The 16666-nt window shown below is 36.5% G+C and overlaps 4 protein-coding genes across 5 annotated transcripts; 2 read left to right on the top strand and 2 right to left on the bottom strand.

Moving 5' to 3' along the window:
• Window positions 1–103: 103 nt before the first annotated feature.
• LOC116126187 lies at window positions 104–6892 on the top strand. Of its 2 annotated transcripts, none has more exons than XM_031411892.1 (16): window positions 104–175; window positions 281–371; window positions 549–723; window positions 816–921; window positions 1190–1272; window positions 1938–1964; window positions 2078–2247; window positions 2378–2497; window positions 3091–3171; window positions 3371–3435; window positions 3837–3893; window positions 3967–4107; window positions 4268–4516; window positions 5190–5305; window positions 5911–6024; window positions 6191–6892. In XM_031411892.1, exons 1-16 carry the CDS (start codon window positions 125–127, stop codon window positions 6336–6338), a joined length of 1794 nt encoding a protein of 597 aa, XP_031267752.1. In that variant the 5' UTR covers window positions 104–124; the 3' UTR covers window positions 6339–6892. The 2 variants fall into 2 exon arrangements, with proteins under 2 accessions (XP_031267752.1, XP_031267753.1); XM_031411893.1 differs by having other exon boundaries at window positions 4036–4107; window positions 6191–6890.
• Window positions 6893–7536: 644 nt separating this feature from the next.
• LOC116126201 (glyoxylate/hydroxypyruvate reductase HPR3-like) lies at window positions 7537–9766 on the bottom strand. The gene is made up of 3 exons (XM_031411907.1): window positions 9677–9766; window positions 8411–9323; window positions 7537–8133 (listed from the first exon to the last, which is right to left on the bottom strand). Exons 2-3 carry the CDS (start codon window positions 8879–8881, stop codon window positions 7615–7617), a joined length of 990 nt encoding a protein of 329 aa, XP_031267767.1. The 5' UTR covers window positions 8882–9323; window positions 9677–9766; the 3' UTR covers window positions 7537–7614.
• Window positions 9767–10258: 492 nt separating this feature from the next.
• LOC116126177 (UTP:RNA uridylyltransferase 1-like) lies at window positions 10259–14334 on the bottom strand. The gene is made up of 6 exons (XM_031411881.1): window positions 13137–14334; window positions 12613–12981; window positions 12230–12453; window positions 11954–12017; window positions 11053–11249; window positions 10259–10734 (listed from the first exon to the last, which is right to left on the bottom strand). The coding sequence occupies exons 1-6, from the start codon at window positions 14235–14237 to the stop codon at window positions 10515–10517; spliced, it is 2175 nt and encodes a 724-aa protein (XP_031267741.1). The 5' UTR covers window positions 14238–14334; the 3' UTR covers window positions 10259–10514.
• Window positions 14335–15441: 1107 nt separating this feature from the next.
• Window positions 15442–16404, top strand: LOC116126217 (probable carboxylesterase 9). Its single transcript, XM_031411923.1, has one exon. It carries the CDS (start codon window positions 15442–15444, stop codon window positions 16402–16404), a length of 963 nt encoding a protein of 320 aa, XP_031267783.1.
• Window positions 16405–16666: the final 262 nt, after the last annotated feature.

Below are 16666 nucleotides of genomic sequence, written 5' to 3'. Positions count from 1 at the left end.
CAGAATTTTATTTGTTATTATTTTCGTTAGTCCTACGCTCGGGTGGCGTGGATGCTAAGAGCAGTGATGCCTATATATTTGGCCAAAAGTAAAACCTCAGCTGTGGCTTTGTTGCTGCTCTGCTATGGCGACTTCAAAAGTAGTAAAACTGGAACTGTTTCTCCAGTGGTTACAGGTCCATTTCTCAGGAATTTTGTTTGCTTCTCGATAATATAAGTAAGGGCTTCATACCGTTGTCATGTTTGGAAGCTAATTAATTTTTTTTGGGGATTTGAATTAGGTCAATAAAGTGGAATTACGTGGATGTAAAATCAAGTACTCTGACGAAAATAAAGGCTTCGGAATATTTTCATCTAGTGAAGTTTCTGATGGTAATATTTGCTAGTTTAGTCTATCCACATTTCACACATGTTTTGTTTTTCTTACTGAGAATACATTGAGGGAAAAAGAAACGTAAAACTTAGCATCTCTTGAATTGGTTTCAGTTTTCCCTATTTTACTTTTTCTGAAAAGAAATGGAAGGAATCATTTATTGGTCCTAATTACAGGGGTTCTACTCGTTGTTCCGTTGGATTTGGCTATTACTCCAATGAGAGTTCTGCAAGATCCTCTTCTTGGACCGGAGTGTAGAGCAATGTTTGAAGAGGGAGAAGTAGATGATAGGTTCTTGATGATTTTGTTCCTAACATTAGAGCGTCTCCGTAAGAATTCTTCATGGAAGCCGTATGTATTAGTTAAACTGTTTTCAGTCTTCAGTTAATATCTTATTTGTTTTTCTGTGAATGAGTTTTATTAAGGCTGAAAAATCGTATCAGGTACCTTGATATGCTTCCTACCACATTTGGGAATTCATTATGGTTTACTGATGATGAGCTTTTGGAGCTGAAGGGGACAACATTGTATCGTGCTACACAATTGCAGGTTAATCTTCAATAAGTTGGATGGTTAAATTTCTTATATGTGGCATTTGATGGTGTAATATCAGTCAAATTGTGACTACTTAAGAATATAAGAAATGCTGTGGTAAACTTTTGTTTTTCCCTTCAAGACAATGGATTTGCCCGACAATGATTTGTGATCATGGTAGAAAATCAATTCCATGATAAATTCAAATATTGATGATTGTCTTCGATAACACTATTGTATCACATTTAGATTAATAGAATTTCCAAACACAATTGTGTTACAGAAACAAAAGTTGCTGTCTTTGTATGATGACAAAGTGAAGGATCTGGTGAAGAAACTACTGATTCTGGATGGGGATTCGGAAAGGTAATTGTGTTATTTTATTTTAACAATTAAGGAGTATGAATGTACTTTTACATGTTCTTTAGTGCAAAGGATGCGCACACACGCTTGGTCTGCTTTTATTTTTATATGAGGTAAAAACTTCGAGTTTGTTGCGTAATAAGTGTTTGATTCACTAGTATCAATATGTTGTATGTTATTATAAGTTTGGTTATAGTGCAGTTTTGATCAATTAAGTAGAAGAATTTTGTTACTGGGAATCGTTTGCCATGTTTACTGGTATTTAGGTCTACTATTTAGTGTTAGTAGATGCGGTCCAATCAGTAGGTCTTCATGAATTTCCTGACATACTGTGAATTTTACTATTAATTCAAGCATATTCATTTCACAAAATCTAAGATTGATTATGTGTTATGCTGTAATTTGTAATTGGTTTCATCTATGAGCTCTTTTTTCATAAGGAAAGCGCTTCAAAAAATTTAGACCGTGTAGTTGTCATAGTTGTAGATTGGTGTAGACAAGTGTTTTTTTCAACTCTTTTTGTGTTGATCATGTGATCTCTGGGACCTTCATCCAGTCAAATGGTCTCTTTTACAGGTTCAGTGATAATATTGTGATTATTTATGTACAGATGTATGAATTCAAAGTTTCACTCATTACTTAACCAATGTGATTGCTTCTTTTGCCAGTGAGGTCTCTTTTGAAGATTTCCTTTGGTAAGTATATCCTTAGTAAAGCTACTTTAATATTACTATTTTCTGTGCATCTCCTTGATATAAGTCTATTTATGGTGCATCAAATTTTGATGTCCTATCTGCCATCACGCTAGGGCAAATTCTATATTTTGGAGCCGTGCATTGAACATTCCTTTTCCACATTCCTATGTATTTCCACCAATTCAAGAGAGTCGGGATAATTGCAGTTCAGTTAATGAAAGTTCTGAGGCTTCCACTAATCATATTTCATCTAGAGAGTTGCTTAATGGACAAAATGAAAAAAGTGAGGCCATGGTTCTTAGTCATTTTTCTTTTGGCATACTTCTTTCTTTTAAAATGAAATTGCTGTTGTGTTGTTGGATACATGATGTCACAGTTTTTTATTGAACTAAGGTTGGGCTTTCTTCTGATAGAATGTGAGGTGCGTGGGGTTAATGATCAAGTCAATGGAGCGGCTTCCAGTCCGACATCAAATCAAAGAGAGACTATTTGGGTAGAGGGTCTTGTCCCTGGAATTGACTTTTGTAACCATGGTATAACTGTTTTCCAAATTGGAGATTCTATGGCTCAGCATTGATTTGTTTCAAATTTTTTTTTTTTTTTAATAATTTTTGACCTTATTCAAGAGAATTTTCTTTCTTTTTTATTTTATTTTAAAATTTTCTGAAGCAAACCTCAAATAAATGTTCCGTGAAAGGCACTTTTACTGTGCTGCTTGCTTATCATGTAATCTCCATGTATTCCTTTTTCAGATAACAGCCTTGAATTTGCATTGAAGTGTTCCTGACTCCAAATTTAGTTTCTGGTTTATTTTCTTAAAGCAATATTGTGAAAGATTTGCGGATTAACATTGAAACTTGGCAATCGGATGAATGTTACTTTTGCAGGTCCAAAACAAAATTCATTTAAACTACACTAGTTGTGCCTGAATTAAAAAATTAATTGAGTTACCCAATTAAAAGTGAATTCTCTTTTTTCTGTGTTTAGATGATGACTAAATTCTTGGTGTATCTGATCAAAACCAGTTGTAAATGTGTACTGATACATTCATGGCCTGCTTGCTGGATTCTTTGTGTTTGAGAGTGTAACTTGATGTAATGGTTTCATTCCTGACATGGCTATTCAGATTTAAAGGCATTGGCAACATGGGAAGTTGATGGAACAGGATTAATGACTGGAGTTCGTCCCTCCATGTACCTTCTTTCTGGTATCATCATCTCTCAGTTTATATTTTATATATTTGCTAAGTTCTAATGTTTATTTTATCTGGTAGCTATGTTCAAATTAATATGGTTGTGACAAACTCTGGTTAATGAAAGTCTTGGTGTTATCTTTGCTTTTTCTTTTTTTTCTTTAAGTAGTTGGGATCTGACTAATTTGAACAATTTTGTTTTTCTAACTTGAAGCCGCACAAAAGCCCATTCCAGATGAGAAAGAGATTTCCATCAGTTACGGTAACAAAGGAAATGAGGTACTTTTAACTTGTAACACCAATCTATAACCATATCTTGGCATCTCGGTTACTTTTAGAATATTCCTTTTAAATCATTTTATACTATATGTACTGTAAAAATCTCCGTTTCTAGAGGCATCTGTGTGTTGTTCATGATTACTTCTTAGATTGAAATATTTTCCGATTAATTGCACATAATTTGTGTTTGATTCAGGATAATTGTTGGATTTTTTTATGCTTTGATGTGGCATTGACTTGACTGTTATAAATTGGCTGAGAAGATGCTTAGTATATGTGCTGAATGAAACCTTTCCAATTATGCTCTGTTTCAGACATCGTGGTTCTATACTGTGTTCTGTTAGGGGCGCAAGTTTTACTCCCTAGTCTAAAAGATAGCATTTACCTTTTATTTATTGCAGGAATTATTGTACCTGTATGGCTTCGTCATTGACAATAACCCAGATGACTATCTGATGGTAATTGCATTCATAGGAATTTTTGTTCTTTTTTAACAACAAAGTTTTTTTATATTATATGGTGTCTTTTCAGTTAGTTCAGTCAGAAATATGTGCTTTTCTGGTGGTAGTTGATATTTTACTGGATGAGTGGCATGTACAGGTCCATTATCCTGTCGAGGCAATTCAGAGCATGCCCTTTTCTGACTCCAAAGCGCTGCTTCTTGAAATACAGGTAAGTTTTCTTTATTTCTTAATCACTGGTCATTTTTTGTGTCGGGGAGAGACATGCCATTTGAGCTATTTCTGTTTTTTTCCTGTATGTTAAAGGATATTCCTTTTCCCTGCATTCTTTTCTTCTTTGCTCTGATGAAATGTTGTGATTGTGTTCTCAGAAAGCTGAAATGCGGTGCCTATTGCCAAAAGCTTTGTTGGATCATGGGTTTTTTCCACCTGGCTCCCAAAAGGATGAAGACAATAATGAATGCAAAGTTGATCACATCTGCAATTTTAGCTGGAGTGGTCAGCGAAACATGCCTTCTTATATAAATAAGCTGGTGTTTCCGGGAAATTTTTTAAGTGCATTGAGAACCATTGCTATGAAAGAAGATGAACATTCTAAGGTTGCTTTATTGCTTGAAGAGGTACAGTTTCTCTCTGGCAACTTCTTTTATTTTTATTTTCTACTGTGTTCCTTCTGCTTTATCCTCATCAAATGCTCAAGTCATTTCAGTTGTATGAGCTTTTAAAAAAAAAAAAAAAATTGGCTTTCCAATAATATCATACAAATAATTTTTTCTCCTCCAAATATCTTTTTCCAGTAGCTTCTCTGTTACAATCTTAAGTGATGATGTTATCTAAATATATAGAACAATTTAATATCTGTTTTTGAGAATGGGGATGAGATGCTTATTGATGTCAGTGGGGATAGCATCTCTGTTGTGTGCTTTGGCAATTAGGTCTTAATGTAATTGTTTGATACACTTGGATATTCTGTTAGAATTTGTGCCTTTTTGGTCTTGATCTATTGCTCAATGCTCTAAACTGTTCAATGAGAAATGTCCAAATGCTAATGTTTGAGAACTGCCTGAAAGTACATAGTGAATAGATGCCATGTACGATGATTTGCAACAATCAAATGTACATATACTAGTTTTCTTTTTCTTCAGTGGATGTTTCATTCTGAAAAAATACGCAAAACATTTTCCCTGAGACAATGCTTAATTAATTCGGTGCTTGACCAACAAATGGGTGTACATTTTAGTCTATTTATTTTCTTTGTATTTGCCCTGACTGGATCTGTCACTTTGCCAAAAGCTTGTTGGGTCTGAGAGGGAGGAGCAACCATCAGATACAGAAGTTAGAGCAGCAGTATGGGAGGCTTGTGGAGATTCTGGAGCTCTGCAGTTGCTTGTGGATCTTCTTCATATGAAGTAATCCTTTGGGAACGCCTAGATTTTTCTTATGCTTTTTTTGACATACTGTTGATTAAGAGGCATATTATATCATGAAGTAGGCATGGCCTTCATCTTTATAATCATTTCCAATTCATATTATTCCTGTTTCACACTCGTAGGCATAAGCATTGAATAAAATTTTAAGCTTTTGGCAAATCTCACAACTTGGCCAAAGGTTTAGGTGGGGTATATACAAGTAATTCAGACTCTTCTTTTTGCCCTTGTGCACTTACTATCTAATTTAGTACTTTTCATTGATTGCTTGTATTTATTTATCTTTGCAATGGAACTCATTTTATTTTGTGAAATCAAAATCAAATGAAAAGAATTAAGAAAAAATTTCACGCACAAACAGTTTTTTATTTGGTGGGACATGGGTGGTTGCATGGTCAAAGTTCTATTTTTCACATGCAACTTCAAGATGAGTTAAATATTGGATACCAACCAGTATGGATAGTTTTTTAGGTACTATGGTTGAAGTGTATGGCGTAATTCAATGCACACGGCTAAAGCATTTATAAAAATTTCGGTAGTCTGAGACCTCTCACACCTTTTTATTTACCTTAAACTATGAATGCAAGGTTGACGGATCTAGAAGAGAATTCTGGAACAGAGGACTGTGACTCTGAACTGCTTGGGAAGTTGTGCAGTACCGAAAGCCCAGGACTACATGCAAATTGTGAAGATAACTCAAGGTATCAACCTTTACCTATTAGTTTGTTTTAACTCTGAATCAGTTAATCGTATAGGGGGAAGAGGTAATCATTGCCGTTCAATAGGGTACTTTCAAGAAATAAGTTGGTTTATATGGTCATTTTGAGCTAAGTGATGCCCAATGACTTTATTTTTGCATTGCTGCAGCAAAGAGACTTGTGGCTTGACCCAATACAAGATGAGTAGAAACAAATGGTCAAGTATAGTATATCGGCGAGGACAAAAGGAACTCACTCGCCTATTCTTGAGGGAAGCAGAGCATGCCTTACAATTAGCTATTAGTGAAGGAAACTAACTTTTGATTGATTTTCCTCATACTATACAATAGTTTTGTGAGCAGGATGGATCAATTGGATGTGTAATCATGTTTACGCCAACCCCATAGAGAGTGTGCATTGAGCTATGGAAAATATGCAGTATGCTTAATTTGCATGTGTATGGCAAGTATATATTTATCTGAAATCCCTTCTCCAACAGCATTATTAAATCTTTTAGGCCTTGTAGTTGTTAGGCTATAGATTAGTGTAGACAAAATCCCTTTCGAATTTTTTTCTGAGATTATATTACTTTCATTTTGTCAAAAGATTTGTTACTTTGAATAATTATTTGTGAACTAGAAAAATATTCGATTATTTACGACTTCATTATCTAGGTGATTTGGATGTCTTTATCTTTGCATTTTTGTAGAAACTGATTGCTCTACCCAATACAAGAAGAGTAGAAACAAGTGTTCAAGCATGTTGTCACATCTACGAGGACTAAAGAACTCGCTTATTCTTAAAGGAAGCTTGCCTTGCAATTTGTTGTCAGTGTACAATTTTCTCGTACTCTATAGTCTATACATTGGAATTTTGTGAGCAGAGATGGATCAATTCGATGTATAATCATATGCTTTGCTTCCCCTAACCTCTGATCGAGTAAACATTGAGCCATGTACTTGTAGCCTTTTGTTTTCACTACTGACAAAAGTTTAGTTTACCTCCCAACTGTCTGGAAATTCGGATTCCTCGTATAAGCTGAATATTATATTTCAAATTTGGCTCTTGAAAACACATGTAGTTCTTAGGAGCGCTTCGGGTGGTTTTTTATGGCACATATCCACATTTCAGCTGTGATTAATATCGTTTCTGCAACTAGAAACACCTTGATCAAGACAACAATTACGTCGGACAAAGGTAATTTTCATTTTTGCTATGTGAAATTGCTTTATATTTGACTCACCCTTCTACCAATTTATATCAAAATGCAGTATGTTCATTTCGCTTGTGTATTACCATTTACCAGTAACTTTGTTGAGAGGATTATTACTATTGTGTTGATGTGTCAGTCTCACAAGCTGATACTTTCCCATGAATCGCTATAGTAATAGAACCTAATGATATTATTCAGGTTCCAAAAAAAAAAATAATGACTTTGTCAGTTTAATTTTTTATTATTATTATTCTCCCAGGAAATCACTTCAAAGAGAGGAAGAATGTTAGAATGATGCAGAAACTAAGCTGGGAAACGAGGAGTGAATTATTATGCTTTTAATAATTGTTACAGAAACAAAGCGACAAAAAGATATGCATTCAGTCATAAACAACTTCAGAAAGCAGTTGCCTGTTTGAAAAGAAGGCTTCCAAGTTTCCCACCACTAGCTCGCGCAAATCTCTGAAAGTTTCCAGAGTAAAGATGGCACTATGTGGTGATAGAACAACGTTATCTAACGCGAAAAGCTCTCCAGGGATATCAGGTTCATTCTCAAACACATCCAAACCAGCACCACTGATCTCTCCTTGAACTAAACATTGCACCAGCTCTTGCTCATTGATTATACTGCCGCGTGCAATATTAACAATGAATCCTTCGTTTCCTAGTGCTGTTAAGACTTCTTTATTGATCACATGGTGGGTTTGTTCGCTTAATGCACAGCAAATGATGAGGACATCACTATTTGTTGCCAGTTCACAAACATTTGAATAGAAAGGGAATGAGACTGATGCTTTTTTCTTCCTTGAGTTGTACGAGATACAGCAGTCAAAACTCTCAAGTCTTTTAGCAACTTCGAAGCCAATCTTTCCTAATCCAACAATCCCAACCCGCTTGCTCTGCAGCTGAAATTGGAAAATTAAGCCCAAAAAAAAGAGGAAAAACTACCATTATTTCAAAAAAAAAAAAAATTAAAGATATCCGACAGACCACGCTGGCCCGTTTTCTCTATTCTGGCCGCTAAGATACAGCCAGCTAGCTCATTCTTTGTTAGGCTTTATAGGCGGGCTAGGCCTAACAAAATAAAAAAAGGACCGGCCACAACCCCCAACTTAGCCGAAAAAAGTTGGCCCAGCCCATTATGGGTTGGGATTTAGACATGGATAAGATATTGACCTTAAAACCGATCGGATAATCCCCGTTGGCAACCCAAAGCCCTCGTCTGACGTAGCGATCCGCCGCAGAAACTTTCCTCAACAGATCAATCAACAGCCCTATAACATGATCAGCAACATCCTCTGAGAAAATGTTTCCGGCGTTTGTTACAGCAATGTTTCGTCTGCGACACTCGGCCAAGTCTATGTGGTCTAGGCCAGCGTGAGTGGTGACAACCAGTCGCACCAACGGCAGCTGCTGCAGGATGTCGGCTGTTACTGGTGCGCCACCCGAGGAGAGAATAGCCTCAATCGACTCTGCATTCGTTTCGAGGAACTGGTCAAGTGGGAGTGATGACTCGTACGCTTTCAAGAGCCGGAACTTGTTGGAGGAAAAGAATTCATCTCCGAAAAGTGCAAAGGCTGGTGGAGGTTTCAAAAGTAGTACTTGTGGCACATTTTGATTTTGGGATTGCTCCTCAGCGGCTGCCATTGAAGATATCAGAAACTGAGATAAGTTGTGCGGACTCAAACTAAACTAAAGCAAAGACGGACAACAAAACATATAAAATGCTCTTACTGCATTACGTTTTATCCTTTCAACTTCAGTAGAAATGTTATTCTCAAACACATCCAAACCAGCTCCTCCAATCTCTCCCTAAGCCAAACACTCTGCCATTTCCTTCTCATCAGTAATGCCTCCACGTCCTACATTTATAATCACTCCTTTCTTATTAATCGTGTGATGTGTTTGATGAGTTAATGCACAACAAATTATGAGGGCATCAAGCTGCGAGTTCACTGACATCTGATTAGAAAGGGTATTCAACTCCTGGTGTTTTTCTTCCTTGAGTTGTATGAAATGCATCACCCAAACGCCTCAAACCTTTTAAGCCACTTCACATCCAAACTATCCCAACTCGTTTACCACCCAGCTGGAATTGTCAGTCATCAACACAAACTCAAATCAGATAGAATTATAACAGCATTAATAGACATCAGCGATTTAGCATCTCCTTTCTGCCATTACATTCCATATCGTCACATTGCAAGCTCTTACTCCCTTAAATTCAAAAGTTTTTTAAGTCATTAATACACGACATCAAAATTCAACATTGAACATTTGGTTACGCATCTATCAAAATCAAACTTCTTACAGTACAGATAGCATTTCACGTGAAAAGAAACCGATTGTAAGGGAATCAAAAACTTTTATATTCTGTTAACAAAATAAATTTTAAATAAAAACGTGAAAAGGAATTAACAAAGAGTAAAGAGAAATGATTACCTTGGGACAAAGAGGATAATCGCCTTTGGTAAGCCAAAGCCCTTGTCTGACATATCGACAGGCAGCAGACATCTTTCTGAAAACATCAATTATCCTCATTTCAAACCATCAACATTTCACCCAATACATAAAATCCTCAACATATCCTTTACCCTAACACGATTCAAAACAATAAAAACTAAAAGAGAAATAAAAGCTGAAAATATTAAATACCAACATTTACAGAAATTACCGGGTGTTCGTGTTAATATGTATTCCTGCTTCTAGAATTTTACAAGGGATAGCAATACTAGCATCCTGGGAAACGGAGAGAACTCGTGGATTAACTTCAATCGACTTTTAAGTTTTATGACCATGTCCCCGAACTCTGGAAAAACCTGATCTAGGAGATAAAATGTTCGAGCCTTCTGGAAAAATAAAAAACATTTGAAATTCATACAGAGCCTTATTTCCCTGGGAGAGAGAGAGAGAGAGAGACAAGAAAACACTTAATATTGAATTGAAACTATCACTTAACAGCGTCATTTCTGCACCACTTCTTTGATTCATATTATGTACATACGAACCACTTGGAAATTAATATTAACCCCCGAAATAAAATAAATAATTGAAATTAGCATACAATTGCGAATTAAAATTGCTCAAAAGAGGTGCATCAATCAAAAGTTTTTTACAGTTTACACTGCTGAACGCATAAATATAAAAGCCTGAACCACTAAATACATAAATGCTATATAAACAGCAGGATGAAAACGAGGAACACAAGGATGAGTGAACAGAGCCTATAAGCTTATCAAAATCTTTAACCATAAATACATCTAACAATCACAACCAAGCCTTAGATAAGTCGACCAGGAACATAGGGTTCAAAGAGTGCCACCCAAGGATTTGGATCATACTGCATTATATCAGCAGCACGTTCAAACTCCTCCCTTAGGACTTTTATGCTGAACTTGTCCACCACTCGACCAAGGTCATGAGATGTCTCAAAGGGATCCTCTATGCATATTAAATGACGATCATTCCCAATCCTCCTCGTCCAGTCTTTTTCTTGTTTGCTGTACAGTAAACACAATAGCTACCAATCAGCTAATTGCACGGAAGAAATCAACCAGTGTAAATGAGAAAAAGAAAATTGTGTGACACAACAGGTAATATAGACGTTACTTTGGCTATCCACTTTAAAATCATTTCCGCCTTGAAAATTTTGAAACAAAAAGAACAGCACAACTACCAGAATTATATACTAAACAAAATGCTAATACTGTTGTACATGCATGCCTTCTTTAGTGAAAGTAATGACATGAAATATGTGCATAGCATGTTTGGTAAGTGAGGTACCAATCATGAAAATGATGAATGACATTTCAACTTACCTTTTTATGCTTCCTGTGCGTACGGATATCACAGAACTTGCATAATCATGACGATATGCCCAATAACTGAAAAACGACCACACAAGCTGAGCAATAGTTTCTCTGTTACGGGATCCAAAGTCGCGTAGTTTTTCAACTTGATCAAAGTAAGCACATTCGATATCATCCACAATCACAGAGTATGTTTTCTCCATTCCCTAATGAGAAAATTCACCAAGCACAAAATTATAAAATACACAAAGAATGTTCAAAACTAATACTAGCATCAATTGCAAAAAGTATGACAAGAATGTATCATGTCAGCTGTCCTCCACACAATTTACCAATATTGAAGCAAAAATCAAATCAATACAAAATCCAAAGAGAGACTACACAATTAGCAACATGATTAATAGATACATAATAGTGCTATGATTTACAACTGAATTAAAAAAAGAAAAACCAATCCTCATGCACTGAAAAGCTTTGTTTTCACAAGTCATTTCCTGACAGAAATTTCATTCACTTGACAGAGACTACATTTCATTAACATAAGTATTCCATCTGGACAGGATACATAGTCCACTGAGTCAACTAAAAAATGTGATTCAACAATTTAGTTGAATCATGCTGTTTTTGTATATTCCTTTTCATTCAAAATCAATACCAGTGTTCAAAATACTCTGAACTTTTATCAGTACCATCAACTAATGCGCCAAATACCTGAATCAGGCACAACCCACCCCAACTAGGAGGAGAGTGAGGTGTCAGTGCGGAATTCTAACACGACATCCAAATAACCAATAACTTTATCACGGAAAGTAAATTCCCAAAACATATAAGAATAGAGCTCCAAAACCAAAATGAAAATAACTGACAAAGCTGTCTTTCATACCACAATTAAAGAAGGAAAAAAACACACCTGTAAACACGGAAGAATAGCAGGTCTACGCTGCTGTAAGAAATGAATGCACATCAAAACATACCTGAAAAGCAGATACAAAACAAATGTTATGAAAAAAATGCATGCTCACTGAAAACACCAACATATAACATAAATACTATTACACAACTGTGATTACAATATAGCAGAAAAAGTTGTAATCAGAAAAAGCAGTCTAATGACAAACATGACTAGCATCTAATTAAATATATATTTATTTGCTAAAATTGGTAATATTCTTAATAGATAACTTACGCATAGCTTGACAGGGTTCCTTGATAAGTTTCATTAACTCCTCTTTTTTTTGCCCAATGCTTAACAATGAATGCCAATTGCCGCAGTCGCACATCTATTTGGGCATAATCCTGAAGAAGCTTAGTATTTACAACAGCCAAGAGATTGTTTATGCATATGTCACAAGAAATTCCAGTGACTGGATCCATGAGCTTTACTATGGGAACCCTTGCACGTGTAAGTGCCTGTAAAGAAACTTATGTAAAAGAAATTTGCATTAGAATTTAAAACCAGCAGTATAATGCATCCATAAAAGGTAAACAAACCAACCAACCATGATAGAAATATGTTATAAAAGATACAGCATGCTTCAAGAATGGCAGAACAAAAGTAATTCAATTTACCTGCACATTCTGGAGATTATCTGATTCCAAGATATCAGCCAACTTTAACAACACCTCAGACTTGTTGATATCAGAATCATCAATCGCAAGGCAAACATCAATGTCACTCTTAGAAACTCCAAATGAATTAGCACAGGATCCATAAAGATACAACCGAGCTTCAGGCCATTCTTTGCAAACTAATTTCTCCAATAACGTTAACAGCTGCTTCTGCTTTGCCTTCTCTTCCTCTGGTGGTATTAAAGATTCGTAAATTGCAAGAAAAGGAGCATTCAATCTACCTATATCACTGCGACATTGAAGCTGCCATTTTAAGCTTCTCATCCTTTGACTAAGTAACCTTTTTCCTCTATTATCTGATCTGAGTTCCTGATGACAAAACAAGACAAGCAAATCCCATATTTAAACAATTTATCCAATCCATGCAAAAGTGAACATTTTTCCATAAATAATCACTCAAAAAGGTAGTTGTCTGGCAAGAAGCATTGAACCAAAACTATAGTAGAAAATAATACAATGTCTACCTTATCCCGACGGTGTTGTTTCTTGTCGTTACGGTCATTTTTGTAATCAGACTCATCGTCAGGCAATAAAAAATCCACAAGTTCTTCACCAAAATCATCCAAATCTTCACCTCCTCGACCATACCCAGGACCAGTCTCCCTCCTCACCTTCTCCTGCATCCTATGCCTTTCTCCATCCTCTCTATGCAAATCCAACATAGACTCTTCAATATCAGATGCCGAAACCGAATGAAGGTTACTTCCTGAGGGTGGACCAGGATGATCAAGCTGTCTAGTGAGCCCCAGTCCATTGCTACGTTCAGATGGCAATCTCCTCACTCTCCCATTCCCATCTTCAACACTGTAGTTTACCTTGTCCTTATCCGCATTAAAGTCAGGACCCCTCCTACTGTTTCCTCCTCCTCCTTCTCTTGCCTTGTTCAAAAACCCTGGAGGCGGCGCTGACCTATAATGCTGTTTGCCAACTGAATTCTCCGAAGGTTGAATAAAACTTGGATTTGGAACAGGACTTTTTCGCACCTCGAATTGACGGTTCCTATCTAATCCGTTTGGGAAATTATATTTCAAGTTATCTGAAGAATTCAAATTGGGAGGTAAACCCTCGGATCGGATTTGGGCTTGTAGAGAACCAAATAGGATATTTTGGTGTTGCTCTTGAAGGTTTTGCTGCTGATGAACAAGGTTTTGAATTGCAAAATTGGCGTTCGAAATCCCTAATCTGCCAAAGTCTTCATTCAAAATTCTCTGATTTCCCGGAGGGGATTGCCAAGGGTTTTGAGGAAACCCTAGGAAATTGTGGGGAAAAGGAGGGGAGAGAGTGTGGGACCATGGTGGAGGAAGATCGAATCCGTTGGATGGCCACTGTACAGGAAAATTTATAGAAGGACCCACAGCCGCAACGGCCGGATCGTTAGGCAACTGCAAATACGGTTGCTGTGGAGGAGTAATTGGAATGGGTGAAGAGGGTAATTGATGAACATTAGATTGTGTTTGTGGTTGCTGTTGCTGTTGCTGTTGGGATTTTTGAAGTAACGAGAGAAGAAACTCGCCGCCGTTACTTGAAGGTATAGGTGGCTGCGCGTCACCGCCACCGCCGGTCATGGTAGTTGCGACCACTTGAGTGAGGTTTTAGAAGTTTGACTAAGAGCCCGTATCAGTAGCTAGTGTTTCATGTTTTATTTTTATTTTTATTTTTTTTTTCCTTTTTATCGAATTTAGAAAAGCCGTTTCCTTTTAGTATTCGTATTACTGTTTATTCCTTTCTTAGGAAGTTATTTGGAATATTTACTTGTATCAAAATCTCAACCGTTAAAAATCACAAGCCTGTTTTATTTGGGATTGCCTTTTACAATGTGACTATTTGTTTTGTTAGTTTGTCTGGTCCTTGCTTCTTGCTTACCATGGAAGCAACTCAGTGCAACTTTAATTGGGTTTGACCCGATAACAGAACTGTTCCTATCCGTCTCATAATGGACTTGTTGGTAATTCTCTTTTGGGCTAGTTTTTAATTGTAACCCAGACGCTGCTATCAAGCCCATGTCTAGTTCATTCAACCTAAATATTTTAACCCTATCATATTGAAAAAAATATAAGAGGTGTTGATGGAGGAGCAGTATAATTAGGGAAATAAATATTAAGCAACTTTGCATTACATAACCATTTGGTTTGTAGTCGGATGGCAAGATCTTAGATTATTAAGACGTTTGTGACTTACCTGGTTTATTGGGCTTGTAGGGTCATCAATGGATCATAAGTATTTAGATTAGTTGAGATATACACAAACTGGTCCGGACCTCCGATCACCAAAAAAAAAAATTGTGCATTACACTATTTGAGTTCATTATTTTTTCCTTAATAATATATTATCAATTCAATAGATACATCCATGATGCTTTTAGTAATTTCATTTATCAGTTTATTTTCTTTTGATAATCTTTTCGGTAATATATTTACTAGTACTTTGAAAACGGAACAAAAAGTTTAATTAATAAGCTATACATTGAAATGAATGAAGCCTTAAAATACACCATATCTTGTCAACAAAAAGCCCTGAAATTCTGCTCAAACAACATGATTATATGGTTACCGCAATATCACAAATCCAAGTTCTAAGGACTTTCAGTTAAGCCAACCTGCTTTTTATTTTATTTTCTTATATTTTTTTCAATTAAGTCATGACCCCATTTCGTCAACAACTATTTCATGCAACCTACGCATAACCAATACATAAACGTCAACAATGTATCGGACATGTTCACACTCATAGCTCCACCTCTATGTTAATTCAATCAACACTATCATCAGTATGTCCAAATCTAATTTCGATCCTTATGCCCACCTCGGCATTGTCTTCAATCCAGATGGCTCCATAACTCGCCGCCTCAGCTTACCCAAAGTTGAACCAAACCCTGATCCTGTTCCAGACAACCCCACTGTTTCCAAAGATATTATTATCAATCCTAAAACTAATACGTGCATTCGCATTTTCAGGCCAGTCAAGATACCTTCCAATGACAACACTGTCGCTCGCCTTCCCATTATAATTTACTTCCATGGAGGTGGATTTATCCTCTACTCTGCCTGTGATGTTGTGTGTAACCAAAACTGTTCCCTAATGGCAAGTGAAATCCCTGCCATTGTTGTCTCTGTTGATTACCGTCTTGCTCCTGATCATAGGCTCCCTGCTTGTTATGAGGACGCCGTTGACGCCATTCTATGGGTTAAGCAACAAGCCGTTGATCCAGAAGGCGAGAAATGGATTAAAAATTTTGGAGATCTTTCACGGTGTTATCTTGGTGGTCGTGGTAATGGCGCTAACATTGTGTTTCATGCAGCTTTACGAGCAATGGATTATAATTTAGGGCCTATGGAAATTCGTGGACTGCTTTTTAATCAGCCTTTGTTTGGTGGCGTCCAAAGAACAAAAAGTGAGATTAAATTGGCTGCGGATCCCGTCTTGCCATTGCAGGTACTAGATGTGTTGTGGGACCTATCACTGCCAAAAGGGGCCGATCGTGACCATCGATTTTCTAATCCAATTTTAGATGGCCCACACAAAATCAAGATCAGTTCATTACCGCGATCTTTGGTGATTGGGTTTTGTGGGGACCCAACCATCGATCGTCAGCAACAATTTGTGCAATTGCTGGAACTAAATGGAGTCCACGTGGAAGCACAATTTAATGAAGTTGGGTTTCATGCAGTGGATGTCGTAGACAAGCGACGAGCTCTTGCGGTGCTTAAGATGACCAAAGACTTTATCTTTTAATCTTCTTTACTAATTTTATTAAATTTACCAAACACTTGCCTAATGTTTAAATTTATTTTTCATGTGTTGTTTGTATGATATAATTGGTTTATTTCAGTTAGGCTAGACTTTTTTTAATTTTTTTGTATCTTTAATTTCTTAGGTAACATCTGATCGCCCGAATATAAATGAAGGGTACTATATAATTATCCTTTAATTTGATAATGTTGTTGGACAACTCTTCACAAAGTTTCTGACTGCATTGTTCATAAATAAAAGTGAG

This window comes from Pistacia vera, unplaced genomic scaffold (assembly GCF_008641045.1).
Source record: "Pistacia vera cultivar Batoury unplaced genomic scaffold, PisVer_v2 Contig177, whole genome shotgun sequence".
NCBI lineage: Eukaryota > Viridiplantae > Streptophyta > Magnoliopsida > Sapindales > Anacardiaceae > Pistacia > Pistacia vera.
Note: the sequence above shows the minus strand (reverse complement) of the source record. Positions and strands in the feature narration are given on the sequence as shown.

What these genes read in the sequence shown, in the direction of transcription:
- LOC116126187 (XM_031411892.1), top strand. Translation starts at nt 125, where the DNA reads ATGGCGACTTCAAAAGTAGTAAAACTGGAACTGTTTCTCCAGTGGTTA. An exon ending in TGTTTCTCCAGTGGTTACAG is followed by an intron (nt 176 to 280) that starts GTCCATTTCTCA and finishes GATTTGAATTAG; the next exon opens with GTCAATAAAGTGGAATTACG. An exon ending in TCTTTTGAAGATTTCCTTTG is followed by an intron (nt 1,965 to 2,077) that starts GTAAGTATATCC and finishes CCATCACGCTAG; the next exon opens with GGCAAATTCTATATTTTGGA.
- LOC116126201 (XM_031411907.1), bottom strand. Translation starts at nt 8,881, where the DNA reads ATGGCAGCCGCTGAGGAGCAATCCCAAAATCAAAATGTGCCACAAGTA. An exon ending in ATTATCCGATCGGTTTTAAG is followed by an intron (nt 8,134 to 8,410) that starts GTCAATATCTTA and finishes TTTCAGCTGCAG; the next exon opens with AGCAAGCGGGTTGGGATTGT.
- LOC116126177 (XM_031411881.1), bottom strand. Translation starts at nt 14,237, where the DNA reads ATGACCGGCGGTGGCGGTGACGCGCAGCCACCTATACCTTCAAGTAAC. An exon ending in AACAACACCGTCGGGATAAG is followed by an intron (nt 12,982 to 13,136) that starts GTAGACATTGTA and finishes TTTTGTCATCAG; the next exon opens with GAACTCAGATCAGATAATAG. An exon ending in GGAACCCTGTCAAGCTATGC is followed by an intron (nt 12,018 to 12,229) that starts GTAAGTTATCTA and finishes TCTGCTTTTCAG; the next exon opens with GTATGTTTTGATGTGCATTC.
- LOC116126217 (XM_031411923.1), top strand. Translation starts at nt 15,442, where the DNA reads ATGTCCAAATCTAATTTCGATCCTTATGCCCACCTCGGCATTGTCTTC.